Genomic DNA, 15240 nt, shown 5'->3' with positions numbered 1-15240 from the left:
GCTCTGGGATCCGACCACACCGTGGTGCTTGCCAACGAAACGGAGGACTGAGGAGAGCCGGGATCCAGATGAAAGGACGTGAAGCCAAATTTGGGTGAGTGGACCTCAAGAAGGGGCGGAAGCAGCCTCTTCTCCAACCCCAGTCCCGATGCCAAAGAGCCAGAGGGCTTTGGAAGCAAAAGTAGGGTGTGGGGATGTAGGGGTGCAGCCTATGACGGTGGGATGCAGAGCATTGGAGAACTCCAGTAGCAGAGGAACCAGTGGGAGGGGCTGGTGAGAGCTTCTTGTTTGAGCAACATTTGCAGTTTCTGGGGGCAGGAACACAAAAGGAAGAGAGCAGGCAAGAGAGGGTAGACTGGCAGTGAGAGCAAGCAAGAGTGGGGTCAGGATCCCTAATAGACTGAAGGCGCCAAGAAGAGCATTCTGATTTGGGTGGCAGGACCTGCCCCTAGATAGGGTCCGGGGAGGAGCTAAGAAGAAATGGGGCGTGGCAGACCCCGGGGACGGGAGGACATAGCGAGCTTCTGGGGTGGGTCAAAGGAAAGGGGGCGTGGTCAGGACTTAGGGACTGGGCGCACGCGGAGCTGGAGCAACTGAAGAGGTGGAATGAGCTTTCTGCTGGCTCAGGCGTTTGAGACCCACGGACTGAGGAGATCTCTTTGGGCAGGCCTCGGGCTGGCCTGGCGCCCGGAGTGGTGACGTCGAGTGCCCAGCGTGGGGAAGAGACGAGCCCTGTGAGCCGAGAGCCCTGGCGGGAGCGGAAGGCCCCTGGACGGCCTGGGTCCGCAGGTGGCCCTGAGTCTGTGCAGGTGATAGAAACTAGGGAGATGGCTCGGGTGGAGGAGCTGCGCATGGTGGCCTGGGAGCGCGGCAAGGGCGTGGCCGGGCTGCTGGGGCGCCTCTACTGGCAGCTGGTCAAGAGACAGAACCCGGGGGTCACGTTGGCACGGCTCACCCGGCACGACCAGCTGGGCCCCCAGGATCTCAAGAAACATGGCCTAATCACCACGCAGGTGAGAAGGACTGGGGATCTCAGGTAGCGGGGCGTCCTCTCCCTTAGCACAGTCACGGGCTTTCTTTCTTACCGAATGGGGCGGCTGTGGAACCTGCCCCCGGACACCCTGTCCTTCCCCTGGCCCTTCAGCCCAGGCAAAGTAAAAAAGTTCCTGACTCGCAGCTGTCATACCCTCAGTCCTTCCTCCAGATGACTGAGGAGCCTAAATGGGCCGGCTTGCGTGACTCTGCCTCCCCTCAACTGATCCTGCCTCCTCCCAGGACCCAAACATCCTACTGTGAACCTCTGTCCTTCCTCTCTGGGTCCCCTGTCTTACCGACTGATCGGTTTCCCGGCCTCCCACTCCCCTCCGAGACCCAGGGGCCCACACCTCCAGTCCCCTGGCACCCCAAAACTAAGCCCGCCCCTCGTTGGGGCTCCAGGTGCCTATTCCGAGGACTTGCCCCTGGTTCCTCCACCTCGAGGCAGAGGCAGGCTTTCACGTACCCCGCTCCACTTGGCGGGGCACAGTCGGACCCTCCGAGGGGCCCTGCTGGCAGCCGGCGGGTGTGACTGTGGGAGTGAAGGTGCTGAGGCGCTGGGCTCTCCAGCCCTTCCGCTGCCCACTCTGCGCTCACTCTCGCCCCCCACGGGAGCATCCTTTGGGTCTGATTCAAGACCTCTGTGCTTCTGGCCTGGCAGGGCTTGTGCAGCTGGCGGCGCTGCGGGTCTCTGTTACCTCGCCGCTGCCCACCGAGGTCGTGTCGGAAGCTGATGGCGACATGGCACACCTCCTACTGTCGACTTCCTTGCAGCGTGACGTTCATCCAAGACTGGCAGCCCGACTGGCCACGTGAGAGCAACCTGCGCCTTCTGGCGGCTGAGGGCCTGGAGTAGCACTTAGACAGCTGTGTGCACCCTCACTTACTCAAGCCTTGCACGCGCCCCTGACGGGTCCCTCAGGGCGCTGATGGCACCTGGCGCTGCTTCAACATCAACACCTTCCACAGCGCTGGTGCGCAGGAGCAGAGCCAGCTTTTGTGGGACCTGCAGGGCCAAGCCTGGAGCCTCGCCGGTCTCCACGTCATGCGCCAGCTCTTCCTGGCGTCCCAGTTATGGTCGCAGCTGGCTGACTTCTGCCAGGCCGGCTTGGGGCTCCAGCTGGTCAAGGGTTATGGAGAACAGTACCTGCTGGAGGCCTACCTGTGGGACCCTCCTCTAGGAGGGGAGAGGAGCATTTAGATCCGCCCTTTCCCGCTGGTATTCAGAAAGCCGCGCCCCCAGCGTTTGCAAGCCCGGCCTCATCCCCTGCACTCTGTGGTTGCCTTGGAAGCCTACTTACCCTCATCCTAGTGCCCTCGCTAACCTTTTAGCCTTGCCTCTCAGTGGGCCATCTCGAGTCTAGCGCACCCAAACTCTGTGGGCCACATCTTGATCCAATCTGCAGGTTTGGGGGAGGCCCTTGCTCTGCCCTTATCTGCCCTTTACCCTTAAGGGCCAAAGATTGGGTTCCTTCACAGGCTTCAGTGCCTTTCCGTGTCAGTCACCCTGGCCTGGGAGGGAACTCTGCCCTTCCTGGCTTCTCCCTTCTGCCACCTCGTGGGTGGAAGCAGGTAGGGGAACGTGCAAGGTCCAGCTGTCCAACACGTATTACTTTCCTTCCTCTCGCCCTTTCTCTCCCCTCCCTGCCTCCCTCTAAGCCTCTTGCGCCTCTGTGTCAGTGTCCCCTCTCTCCTTCTCTCTGTGCCCCTAACCTCCCACTCCCGGGACCTCCCAGACACTTAGCTCCTCATTGCCCGTTTGTCTCTCCTCCATTCCTCTCCCCCATGACCTCTTCACCACCCACCCTGTGTGCAGGACGGAGAGTGAGGCTGGAGGTGAAATAGAATTATAATACCCTGTTGACCCTCTGGTGACGCATCTGTCCAAGTCTGCCCCCTCTGATGGGCTTCCTCCAACTTTGCATAATGTTGCTGTTTCACAGGCTCCCTTCCCATGTCCCCAACCAGTGGCCTGAAGCAGGACAGGAAACCAGGGGTTTGGGCTGGGGAGGGTGGGTTCCTCAGCCCAGTATGGGGCTGTCTTCAGGTTCTAACCAGGGTTCATTCTAGTGCAACTGGAACCCCCACCCCCAGATACTTCTGGACATCTCTCCCTCTGGCTCCTTTAAGGCGTTTTTTTGGGGACTTGGACAGTTTTCTATTTCAGTGCAAGTAGTAACAGCTGCAATTGCACAGGCTGTCTTCAACACAGGTTCCTCACAGCCTCCCCCAAGAGAGGAAACAGAGGCTCAGAAAGATCAAAGCGACATCCAAGTCATTCAGAGTGTCCGGGAGCCTGGCAGGGACTAGAGTTCAGGTCTGTCCCCAGCCCAGAGCATGCCTCAGACCCTCACTGGGTGTGGCGGTGACTGCTTGAACTTCTTGTTGGACGATGGACACTTGCTGAGGATTTGTTGACATTAAGCACAGGGGTCGCTGGGGATGGAATCAAAGCCGTGGGCAGTGGAGGGCGCCAGGAGGTGGAAGAAGGTGGGCACAGAGGACCCCCGCTGCTTCCTCATGTCTCCCAGCTCAGGTTTTGCTGCTGTGCTGCACGGCCTTGCTTGTCTGCCTTCAGCACCCGGCCACGCTGCCACCGTCCCTGACACTTCAACCGTGGCTATATTACAATAAAAAGGACCCTCAGCCCACCCTCTGTGTCTGTTTCACTTATCACTGGGGGAGGGGGGAGGCGCATTATCCTCTCCCCTTCCCCAGCAACCTGTATTAGATCTCTAAGCCTTGTAGCAATGAGTCTAATGGCTTCCTAGAGTTGGAGAGGGCTGCTGGCCTTGCTCAACCCCACTCTCACCCCAGCCCAGAGGCTGAAAGGAGAGGTTGCTTAGAAGCCAGGTGGGAGCTGCCCGATGCCCCAACAAGCCTTGGTCTCGCTTTTCCCTGGGACTGGGAGTCCTCTGCTATCCAAATTTTATGGGCTTTCTCCCAAGTACCTCTTGGCATCCAGGACCTGCCTCCCCCAGCCCCACAATCCAGGCATCTAACTCTAAGCTCTCCTGGCTTTCGGGTTCCCAGGTGGGCATCCGGCGGATGGGTGAGGAGATGGAAGGAGCTTGGGCACTGCCCCCCACCAGACAAGCTGCAGAGTACCTGAGAAAGGGGTTGCTGGGTTGAATTGGGCAAAATTGTGCCTACGTGACCTCGGTGTGGATGCCCCTTAGGCTTGTGGAATATGCCCTACATATCCCAGGCGGACGTGATTCGTGGGAGACCATGAGGATAGAGCTGCCCCAGAAGGACGTGACACCACGCCCCCTTCCCCTCCAGAGATCTTCCTCTACCTCAGTAATCAGCAGGAAATCGCAGCCTCCTGGCCACTTCCGGCTCTGACACCGACTATAGGCACCCTTACCTCTGGCAGATCTCTGACAACCCCCTGGTGAGTGAGGGGCCCCTTGCTCAGAGAAGCGGCGTGCCCTCTCCGAAGAAGGACACAGACGCACGTGCACCCGCACAAGTGCTCACCCGCAGGGTCTGCTTCTGCCTCGGGACAGGTGGTCATGCTAGTGGGCCCGGGCCTTCCTGGGTGGGACCAGATGGTGCAAAGAGGGCACAGGACAAGGTGCGCACCCCTCCCCTCCAGCAGTACTGGCAGGAGCAGTACATTCACGAGACCTACAGCTGGGCCCTGGAAGGGCAGAGACTCGTGGAGAAGTGAGTCCCCCACTGGACCTTGGACTGCCCTGGTGGCCGTCGCACCCTGAGTCCACTGCCTGGATTAGCGGTCTCCCAGCACACCTCCCTCCGATGCCTCAGGCTGCTCTGTGCAGGCAGATAAGGGCACAGGCTGGGCAGACGGGCCTTCAGCTCCCCACCCGTCACTACCCCAGTGGTCCTTGGGGCTGTTACTGTTATGGGTGAAGCGACAGTTTTGTAAAGAAGCTCCAAGCCCGGGGCCACAGGACCTCCTGCCACCTATGCTGTGCTCTCTGAGCGGCTCCCACTGTCTCTGATCCAGCCTTCCCTGGCCCCGCACTGGCTGTGGCCCGTCCCCGTGCTCAGACCCCCATGTCGCCAGCTCCTCTCGTGTCCTGGCTTCCCTTTCCACTCACTGCCTTTTCTCCCCTCCTTTGGCTGCCTGGCTTCTCCTGGAGAGGTCTCCGAGGGCAGCCCCCCACCCAGACCCTGTCCTTCCTCCCCGCCTCCTCAACCATGTCCAGACGTGTACTGGTTCCAGCTGCTATCAGACCAGATGTGCGACGAGCTGGTGGAGGAAATGGAGCATTACAGCCAGTGGTCAGGAGGCCGGCATGAGGTGAGGGGGGCTGGGGTAAGGAGAAGACCTCCCCCGGGGGAGGGAGGTGTGGCTGTGAGCCAGCGACATGGAATCTAGAGTGGCACCAGAGGGGTCGCCAAGAGACCTCTGTGAGGTCGCCTCACAGAGAGCACGGCTGTGATCATTCATTCATTCAAGAAATACAAGTCCCAGGTGCCAGCCACAGGCCCAGGCAGGGTGGTTCATTGGGCTGCGCCGGCCCTGCCTGCCTGCACCTCACCCGCTATAGTCAGTAGCAGGAGCCGAGCTTCTGAAGGCTGGGATGGGCAGTTCAGAGGCTGTGGAGTCACAGGACAGGCCTTTGTCCAGACATGGGGGATCACAGAAGAGGTGACGTCTTCACTGAGACATAAAAGGGCCTGCAGGAGTGAGTCAGGCTGAGTGGACGAGGCTGCCAGACACTATTCCACAAGCTTTAAGGCCCACGGCAGGAGGAGGGGGGGGCTGTCTCCTGCCCATTGGGACTCAGTGCCCACTGCCCACAGGACTCCAGGCTGGTCAGAGGCCACGAAAACATGCCTACCATGGACATCCACATGAAGCAGGTGCGCTATGAGGACCAGTGGCTGCAGCTGCTGGGGACTGTGCTGAGGACTGAGGACTGAGAATTGTAGCTGCTGCATACCCGGGCCGCATGACAGAAAGCCTGTTCCCAGGCTATCACACCAAGGTGGACCACTGCCCCTGTCCCGGGCACCCTGTACTCTCTCCTGCCTCCACATGCCCTCACCTCACTCCAGAGGTCTCCAAGCATCGCTCTTTCAGCCCTTCCCCGCCCCGACCCCTTAGGGTTGAACCCACCAATCCTGAGATCAGGACCTAAGCAGAAGTCAACGCTTAACTGACTGAGCCCCCCAGGCGCCCCAAGCCTGCCTTCTTGGTGGGTGGGGCTGGCCACAGTTCTGCATAGAACCAGCATCTCCTCTCTGGCCTCCCTGCAGATGGAAGTGGGCTGAGCAGGGATGGGAGAAGATACCTCCTGGCCAGATCCCTGGAGGCAGAAGCCCTCATGACAGTGCATCAGGGGACAGGGACCCAAAAGGTGTGTCAGCCTGAGCAGCACTGGAAGGAGCTAGTTCATAGGGTCTCCTGTGCTGACTCCTCCATCTGCTGGGCACTTGTCACCCTGCTGATGAGAACCAGGCCTGTCTTCCAGTTGCTTACAGCCTGGGGGAGACTTGAATCCGAAAATCACCATGAAGGAAGGAAAGGGGGGACGTATTTTATGCTAGAAGAACACGTGATGGAGGCACCTAATGGTGTGTGTGTCAGAGTTGTCTCTAAAGAAGTGGCATTCCCAGGACACCTGCGTGGCTCAGTCAGCTAAGCGTCCGACTTCAGCTCAGGTCATGATCTCACGGCTTGTGGGTTCGAGCCCCACATCAGGCTCTGTGCTCACAGCTCAGAGCCTGGAATAACCTTCAGATTCAGTGTCTCCCTCTCTGCCCCTTCTATGTTTACATACCATCTCTCTCACTCAACAATAAATAAGCATTTAAAAAATTTTGTTTTTCATTTACGAAATGACATTCCCTGACCTGGAGAAGCTGGCAGTTCACAGCTCTGAACAGTGTTGAGGGCGGTGGGGTTGGGGCAAGGCGATGTGACGCCTGGTCCCAGGCCACTCACATGGTGTACTTTTTGAGCTCACCAATCCTTGGCCTTCCCAAAAAGCCCTTCCTTCTAGAATGTATCCTGTGACAGAGGCCTGAGCCACTCCTTAGGGGCCAGACCAGGGTGATTAATGAGTTTCCTAGCTATTCACACTCCCAGGGGCTCTGTATGGCAGGACACACCCCTCAGGCAACACCCTGCTTTCCCAGCCCTCTGTCAGCCCAGTATTCACAGCCAAAGGTCCTGACCTCCCCAAGGTGCAAACACCTTCCTCACCCCCAAGCTGCTGGCCACACCCATGGGTATCTCAGTAAGGTCCAATTGGTCACAGGCTTATGGGCCCAGGTAGTGCTTAACTCATTGTCCTGGAGCTCCAAAGGATAGGGTACAGAAAAGGGAGTGGAACAGGGCCTGGTGGGCTGGACCACGAGGGACTGTACTTAAGAGCCCACAGCAGCCTCTGTGGGATCCCCCCTCCATAGCTCGGCCTCCTCCAGCACCTCTTCAAGGGTCTCCAAGCAGGTTCTGCCCTTCAGTGGAACTGCTCTTTCTTGGGGCTCGGTGAGTGAGGCCCACCACCTGGCACCCCACTTCCCTGTTCCCAAGAGGGAGGCGGGGCAGGGATCCATGGGGGCCCTTGAAGGCATAGAAGGAATTAGCTGGGACAGAAGGGGCTGAAGCCACACCACAGGGAAGAGGAGGCACAAAAGGGGCCTGAGTATCCCTGCCCCCTCCCTCCCCGCTCCATTCTGCAGCCCAGGTGTTCATGGCCGTGCTAGTCCCTGTGCTTCTCGGTTGAGCCTGGGTCCTAGCCCTCCTCTACCTGGTCTGGCTCTCTGCAGACAGGGACATGCCATGGGCAGGAGGCTAGTGCTCTGCCTGGGTCCCCAACTGGGCCATCTGGAGACATTTCAGAGATTACTTTCCTGTCTGGCGAGAGGCACCCAGGAAGAGTGTGGTGGGCGGGACTCTTCTCCGGTCACCGCCAAAAGTCTGATATCCCTGCCAGGGTGGGTATGTTCCCTGTGCCCCCAGCTGCTGAAAACTGCAGAGTTGGATCCCTCCGGCAACTACCTCTTTGGCTTCCATCTTCACAGGGTCCTGTCATCCGGGCCTTCAGCAACTTCTGCACAGAGGCCACGGGCTCTTCCCGGCTATTCCCCGGCCCTGGGACACCTGCTGATGCTGCCCTGTGGCTTCCACCTCCCTCTTTTCAGGGACTACATCATGCATAGCGCTGAGAAGGGGGAAGGTCACCCTCAGCACCCCTCCCCCTAGGCCTAGCTGCTGCCTCCTACTTCACCCTCCTACCCTGGGCTGGGCACCCCCGTCTACCTGTCTGGTGCCCTCCTCCCACTTTTCTTTTTNAGCAGATGGGGACGCCCCCACCCACCATCCCGGTGCCCCGAAGCTCACGGCCCATTCGGGTGCAGGTGGACGGGCAACACGCACTCAGGTGGAGAGGATCCCTCAGCCCTTCCAAGAGCACAAATCGCGCCAAGGCATCTGACCCACTGGGACCTTGCCCTCACATAGGCACGCCTCCCTACCCTCCAGGTCTGCGATGCTACTGTGTGCAGGGAGGGAAATTAAACGTGGAAACAGAGCTGCAGTGTGTGAGTGTTCGTGCGGGGGGCTTCTCCCCACTCCCGGAGACCTGCGCTCCGGGGTGCGCACTTGCAGATCACATAGCCTCAGCGCAGCTTCTGGCCACTGCCAGCCAGTGCCAGGGACCCAGTCTGCGAGACCCCCTAGCTTCTTCAGAGACTCCTTTCCACAATAAATGTCCCACCTCCCTCGCACACTTCCTGTCCCCTCCCAACTCTGCTCAGAGGCCAGTCCTGACCTATCAAAGCTGGCAGTTCAAAGATCATTCTGGAGACTCTGGTGCTCTGAATTCAAGATCTCCGAATCCACTCCAAACACCCACACAACACACCCACAGTCTGTGAGGCTCCGATGACTTGGCCCTTCTCAGGATAAAACCATCCATCCTGTGGGCGCCCAAACCTTCCTGGTTTGTGCTCTGGCTCCAGGACCCCTGCTGGCAGAGGAGCTCTACTGGACAGGAGTCACCCACAGCCCTGCTGTTTGCCTCCACCATGGAAACCCGGCAGAAACAGTGGCTGGAAATAATAGGCACTTATCAATGGGTGATCTCTTTCCTCTTCATGGGTGAGAGGTCTAGTGGCCTGTGGACCCCAAGGGGAGCAGGTAGTCGGGGCAGAAAAGCTAGAGCTCCCCCCTTGCAAAGGGAGCAGGAGAGGGCCAGAGGTGGCTGGGTGCACCCTCCCCATCTGTGAGCAGGGAGGAGAGGAGCAGCTGGACTGGACCACCCAGCATCAATATCTAAGTGCTTCTCTTTTTGTCCTTCACCCAGGCCCCATCTTCTCCCTTCTCCTCCTCTTCCTCCTCTTCACGCCACTCTGGTCTTTGTCTGTTCTCTATCTGGTGTGGTTCTTCCTGGACTGGGACACTCCCAACCAAGGTGAGCATGCTCAGACTGGCACCCGGGGAGCAGAAAAGGTGGCCAAGCGCCCCAGAGTCTTCCACCCATCTCTCTGCCACAAGGTGGAAGGCGCTTTGAGTTCACGAGGGACTGGAGTATTTGGAAACAGCTAAGGGATTACTATCCGATCAAGGTGACAGGTCACCGTCCACAAGGACTCTCTGCCTCCTCCCTCTCCCCCAACTCCCAGACTTAGTCACCCTTGCCTAGGCACCCCTGGGCATTCTCAACTGAAACAATGGGACCAGAGGGAGTGAGAGGGGGACGGAGTTGTGTTCCAGAGTAGCCCCCTCCACTGCTGTTGACTCAGGGATGACCTTGAACTCTGAAGCCTGTGGGGCGGAGGGCAACTCTTTTCATCTGGTATTTTGCTTTCCACCTTGCTTTCTTCTCATCCTGCCCAATGTCCCCAAGCTGGTGAAAACAGCAGAGCTGCCCCCTGACCGGAAATATGTGCTGGCTGCTCACCCTCATGAGATCATGTGCATGGGAGCCTTTTGCAATATCTGCACTGAAGCCAACGACTTTTCCAAGCACTTCCCCGGGATTTGGGCCTTGTTTGCAGTGCTGCACACCCTCTTCTACTTACCAGTCTATGGAGACTATATCATGTCCTTAGGTGATGTCCTTAGGCCCTCCCCAATCCCAGCCAGACTGCCCCTCACCCACCAGACACGGAAACCTGGCTTGAATGTTGGCTGGGCTCACAGTGGGCATCATTGAGTAGCTTTGGAGCAAGTGTCCTGCCCCCCTGCTGAGAGAGGCACTAAAAGTCACCTGGGGCAGCAAGTTTGTATGTATTGGGGTGTGGGGCACAAGCAAAAAGTGTTGGTGAGGGACTAGGCAGCGGAGGAGAGGATGGTGATCACTCCCCACCTCCTCAATCATGCAGGAGGATGTTCTGTGAACTGGAGGAGACTGGACTTAGTTCTCTCTCAGCCCTCGAGCGGGCAGGTTGTGGTCATTGTGGTTGGGGGGGCCCAGGAAGCCCTGTACACAAATGCAGGGGAGCATCAACTCATTCTGCGGAATCACAAAGGCTTCGTGTGCCTGGCACTGAGGCACGGGTGAGTGGGTGCAGGTGACCAGCCGGGGGTGCTGCTGATGGTCAGAGGTGTGCATTGCATCTGGAGACCCACACTCTCTGTCCCTACATGGCCAGGTCCCTGTGGCTGGGCCTCTGTGTCCCCAGAGCCAGCACTGTGCCTTGCACCTGCAGGACACTCATGTCAGCATTTTTTTCTTTTAATGTTTATTTCTTTTTGAGAGAGAGACAGAGACTGAGTGTGAATGGGGGAGGAGAGATGGAGACACAGAATCTGAAGCAGGCTTCATGCTCCAAGCTGTCAGCACAGAGCCCAATACAGGGCTCAAACTCACAAGCCTCCAAATCATGACCTGAGCTGAAGTCGGATGTTCAACACACTGAGGCTCCCAGGAGCCCCCTCTCATGTCAGCATGTGCGGGTGTTCTCTATTTCAAGCACCATTCCCACTTTCTAGTCCTGTCTTCCCTCTCTGAAAGAGGCAGGGTCATAGCGAAGGTAGCAGGACCTTGTGTTCAGAAGCCTTGGGTTCAAATCCTTTTCTGACACAACATCAAGGGCAAGACCTCAGACATGTGTCTTTACTTGTGAAACAGACTCTGCGAACTTTGCAACAATATTGTAGTTGCAACGACTAGATGAGGAAATGTATACAGCTGATTCTTAAACTACACAGGTTTGAAATGCATGGGTCCCTTATACATGCATTTTTCAGAACAGTTTTTTACATTTATTTATTCTGAGAGAGTGAGCACAAGGCAGGGGCAGAGATGGAGGTGGAATTAGATTCGGAAACAGGATCTGTGTTGAGAGCCCGATGCAGGGCTTGAACTCACGCACCATGAGATCCTGACCTGAGCTGAAGTCAGATGTTTAACTGACTGAGCCAACCAGGAGTTCCTTAACAGCACTTTCTTTTCTCTACTCACTGTATGGTAAAAATACAGTAAAAAGAATAGATACAAATATGTGTTAATCAAGTGCCCCTGTTACTCGATATGCTGCTAGGAGTGAACTTTTGCAGAGGTGGTCCGAGGTGTTCTGTGTGCACCGGGGTGGGGGTCAGGGCTCCCTAACCGCCATGTGCTTCAAGGCTCAGCTGGTGACAAAGGCCCCATACGCAATAATTTCTCAAGAATTGTGCGNTCACCTTTATCTAGCCGCGGCCTGGCCATCCGTCCCCAGCCCGGAGTCCCCCCCAACCCCGGAGCCCCAGGACACTGGGACCTCCCCCTAAGGATGATTGTACCACTTCAATAAAAGCTCCTTCTCTCCCACCACTGCTTTCTAGAACCGGATGGCTGAGAGCTCATGTTCCTCCTCCTTGGGTAACCTGCCCCCACTCTCACGTGCCATATAGATACTTTAGTACTTTTTCTTTTTAACATCCATTTTGAGAGAGAGAGAAAACATGTGAGCGAGCAAAGGGAAGAGAGGGAAGGGGAGACAAAGAATCCCAAGCAGGCTCCCGGCACCCAGCTGTCAGCAGAGTCCGACACGAACCCACGAACCGTGAGATCACCACCTGACCTGTAGTCTGACTCTTAACCCACTGAGTCGCCCAGGCACCCCCGCAGCAGCTGCATCAGATTGGATGCCAGAACCCTGAATTCTCCTCCCAGCAAGACTCAATCCTGCTGCAGGAGCTCGCATAGGCCTCTTTCCTTTGCTGAGCCCTTTCTCCCTCTGCGAATGAAGACGTCTGCCTCACTGAGAGCTGCAGGGCCTCAGCATTGAGCTGGGGAGGGGGGCCTGTGGAGGGGGAGGCGTTGCAGGGTGGGCTGTGGAAGACAGGATGCCTGGTGCAGGAGCAGGGGCAACACTGAGCTCGGCCCAGGGCATCTGGCTTCATGGGGAGAGAAAATATCTCCGGTTGTAAGAAAGGCAGCGTTATTACGCAGCTCGATGCCACATCCTCCCTCCATCCTTCATGTTCCTTGTAGCTGGGAGCTGAGGGGAAGCGAGGACCTATCCGACCAGCACGGAGCCCGACTGCAGGCCCAGCATCAGGCCATCAGGATTCCGTCTGCTCAACAAGCACAGGACTCTGACGAAGATCAAAGATTTAATATTAAAGTGTCATGAGTTTGAGCCCTGTGCCTTACTTAGTACTGACAGCCTGGGATTCTTCCTGCTCTCCCTTAGCCCTTCCCAGGCTTGCGCTATCTGTTTCTCTTGAAATAAATGAAGTTTAAAAAAATATTTAAAGGCTTAGAACACAGATTGGCAACATAGTGTCACCCCCATCGTGAGCATGGCGTCAGTCCAACCGGAGGCTAAGACCGAACAGTCTAGGGGGACCTCATGGGGTCATTGTGTCCTCTGACTACATCAGTCCCAATTGCTTACTGGCTGTGCCCAGTCTGTATCCAGGGCTAAATCCAGGACGTAAGAATAACTTGTTGAAATATCATTGCGATGCAACTATATTTGCCTCCCACTTTCCTAATCACTATATTCTGGAAGAAATACTTCTTGTTCCTGGATGAATACCTGGGCATGGGGCGCCTGGGTGGCTTAGTCGGTTAAGTGTCCGACTTTCGCTTGGGTCATGATCTCGCGGTTCGTGGGTTCGGGTCCCGCGTCGGGCTCTGTGCTGACTGCCAGCTCAGAGCTTGGAGCCTGTTTCAGAGTCTGTGTCTCCCTCTCTCTCTGACCCTCCCCTGCTCACGCTGTCTCTCTCTCTCTCCTAAAAATAAATAAAAATATTATAAAAAAAAAAAAAAAAGAAAACCTGGGCAGTCCTGTGACTTATCTGCTTCCTTCTCAGGTGAAAACTTCATTCACCTTAAGTGGGTACATAGAGGGGCACCTGGGTGGCTCAGTCAGTTCAACGTCTGACTTCTTGATTTCAGCTCAGGAAACTATCTTGCAGTTTCGTGGGTTCGAGCCCCGCTTTGTGCTCTGCATTGACAGACAGCAGAGAGCCTTCCTAGAACTCTCCCTCTCTCTGCCACTCCCCTGCTCATGCTCTCTCTGTCTCTCTCTTAAAATACATAAATAAGTAACTTAAAAAATTGGTACACATACCTGTAGCTCGCATAGTAATCTGTACAGAGACCTTTATCCAAGGGTAGGAAATCACTTCCCTCCAGCAAGGGCGGCAAGCTGACTGCTTACTTGACTAGGAGGGGCAGCCCAGCCTGGCAAGGCTGAGTAGAGAAGTTGGGGCTGACCTCTTTTCCTCTCCGTCCCTCACTAGCTGCTGTGACTGATTCCTTTTCCTCCTGGGGGCCTCTCACAGATTCTCAGGACCATCTTGTTTTAGATTCCTCTGGAACTACCTACTTCAGACTCATAGGGTTTAAAACCTTTTTCATTGAAACAAAACAGTCAAGTGTAGAAGTCACAAGGGCACGGCTCCAACTGTCACTGACTGAGCAGAAACAGGGGTTTTCTGGAAGTGGGTGAGATGGACACGCAAGACCCTGGGACATCAGCACGGACACCTTTGTGTTTGGGTCGAGGAAAACTGTCACCCACCGGCTTCCCAGCATTCTCTACCCCTGGATTTCTCTCCCGGGTGGGTGCCTGCTCACCCCAGTGGAGCCAGGAGGAAACATCTGGAAGCCTTTCTGGAGAAAGAAGAGCAGGCTGGAGGACGTTAGGCCCTTGCTCAGCTGTTTTGGAAGCTCCAGACCCAGAGAGTGAGAACCGGGCTAGGGTCTGACTTGAGCCCTGTGCCCAGTGCCCATTCACTTGCCTCCTACGCAGACCCTAAAGTGCTTTGGGATTCTGGCCATCACCTCTCAGGGGTGAGCTTTCCTCCGGCCCTTCTGCCCGTCCTTCCTCCTTAAGCTCCAGCCACCGCGGATCCTCCCCAGCTGCTTGCTTCTCTCTGGCCCTGAAAAGCCATGCTCTCTACACTGCGTGCTCAGTCTGTGTCCTGAACCACCTGGCGTCACCAGATTATCATTCTCCCCAGTTACATGCTGGAGGTGCCCAAATACCTTCACCTCCTTCCTCACCCCACCTTGCAGAAGCCCAATCAAAATTCCTGGCCTCTTGTGTCTTCCTGCTAAGTGGGTTTTAGCGTCTCCTTCCCCCCTGTGCCCCCGTCCCTCCATGGACTCCCACTGGGACCTCCCCTCAGTCCTCAGGGGTCTTGTCTCCCATCCAACAGGCCTCTTGTCTCCCATCCAACACCTTCTCCTGTTGTCAAGATGCTCTTCCTAAAATGCTGTTTTCGTCACGTAATTCTCCCTATTGGACCCTCATCACCTTTGGACCTTTGTTGTCAGAAAGTGCAAAAATCCTCAGCACAGCTTTCGAGGTTCCCCTCAAATAGAGCCCAGCCCAGCTTCCTAACCGGGCCTGACCTGGCTCTCCTTCCTGTCTGGGGAATAGACAGGACCCCTACCATCAAGTCATAGCTACACCCCCTGGTGTTCAGCACTTACCACGTGCGGGTATTGGTGGCTCACATACCCCATCTGATCCTGTCGTCTGCACCACAGGGTCACACTGAGCTCCAGATGAGCTACGCATGGAAAGATCTTAGCGTGACACCTGGCAGGGTGCTCAACAAACATCAGCTAGTGCCACAATTCTCTTCACACAAGAGCTTTTCCTGACCACACCCCCTCACAAGTATTACATTGAGTGTAATTACATTGCATTACGTTACCTTATGTTACATTACATTACGTTACATTACATTGTTGCAGTACATGATCACATTACGGGCACCATCACATTAGGTGGATCGTGGTTCTGCTGCCCCAACATAGGGCTCGTTCCCGA

At 56.4% G+C, this 15240-nt stretch overlaps 1 protein-coding gene across 1 annotated transcript; it reads left to right on the top strand.

The window, feature by feature from the left end:
* The first annotated feature begins 9045 nt into the window (after positions 1-9045).
* LOC144242917 (2-acylglycerol O-acyltransferase 3-like) lies at positions 9046-10523 on the top strand. The gene is made up of 5 exons (XM_077777956.1): positions 9046-9118; positions 9324-9431; positions 9515-9585; positions 9867-10071; positions 10345-10523. The coding sequence occupies exons 1-5, from the start codon at positions 9046-9048 to the stop codon at positions 10521-10523; spliced, it is 636 nt and encodes a 211-aa protein (XP_077634082.1).
* The last annotated feature ends 4717 nt before the right edge of the window (positions 10524-15240 follow it).

This window comes from Crocuta crocuta, unplaced genomic scaffold (assembly GCF_008692635.1).
Source record: "Crocuta crocuta isolate KB4526 unplaced genomic scaffold, BGI_CrCroc_1.0 scaffold217, whole genome shotgun sequence".
Lineage (NCBI taxonomy): Eukaryota > Metazoa > Chordata > Mammalia > Carnivora > Hyaenidae > Crocuta > Crocuta crocuta.
The sequence above is the reverse complement of the archived record's forward strand: the minus strand, read 5'-3'. Positions and strand labels throughout refer to the sequence as shown.

Bases quoted from the DNA above. Each gene is read 5' to 3' on its own strand.
- LOC144242917 (XM_077777956.1), top strand. From the start codon at position 9,046: ATGGAAACCCGGCAGAAACAGTGGCTGGAAATAATAGGCACTTATCAA. The intron at 9,119-9,323 runs GTGAGAGGTCTA...TCCTTCACCCAG, and splicing joins GATCTCTTTCCTCTTCATGG to GCCCCATCTTCTCCCTTCTC. The intron at 9,432-9,514 runs GTGAGCATGCTC...CTCTGCCACAAG, and splicing joins CTGGGACACTCCCAACCAAG to GTGGAAGGCGCTTTGAGTTC.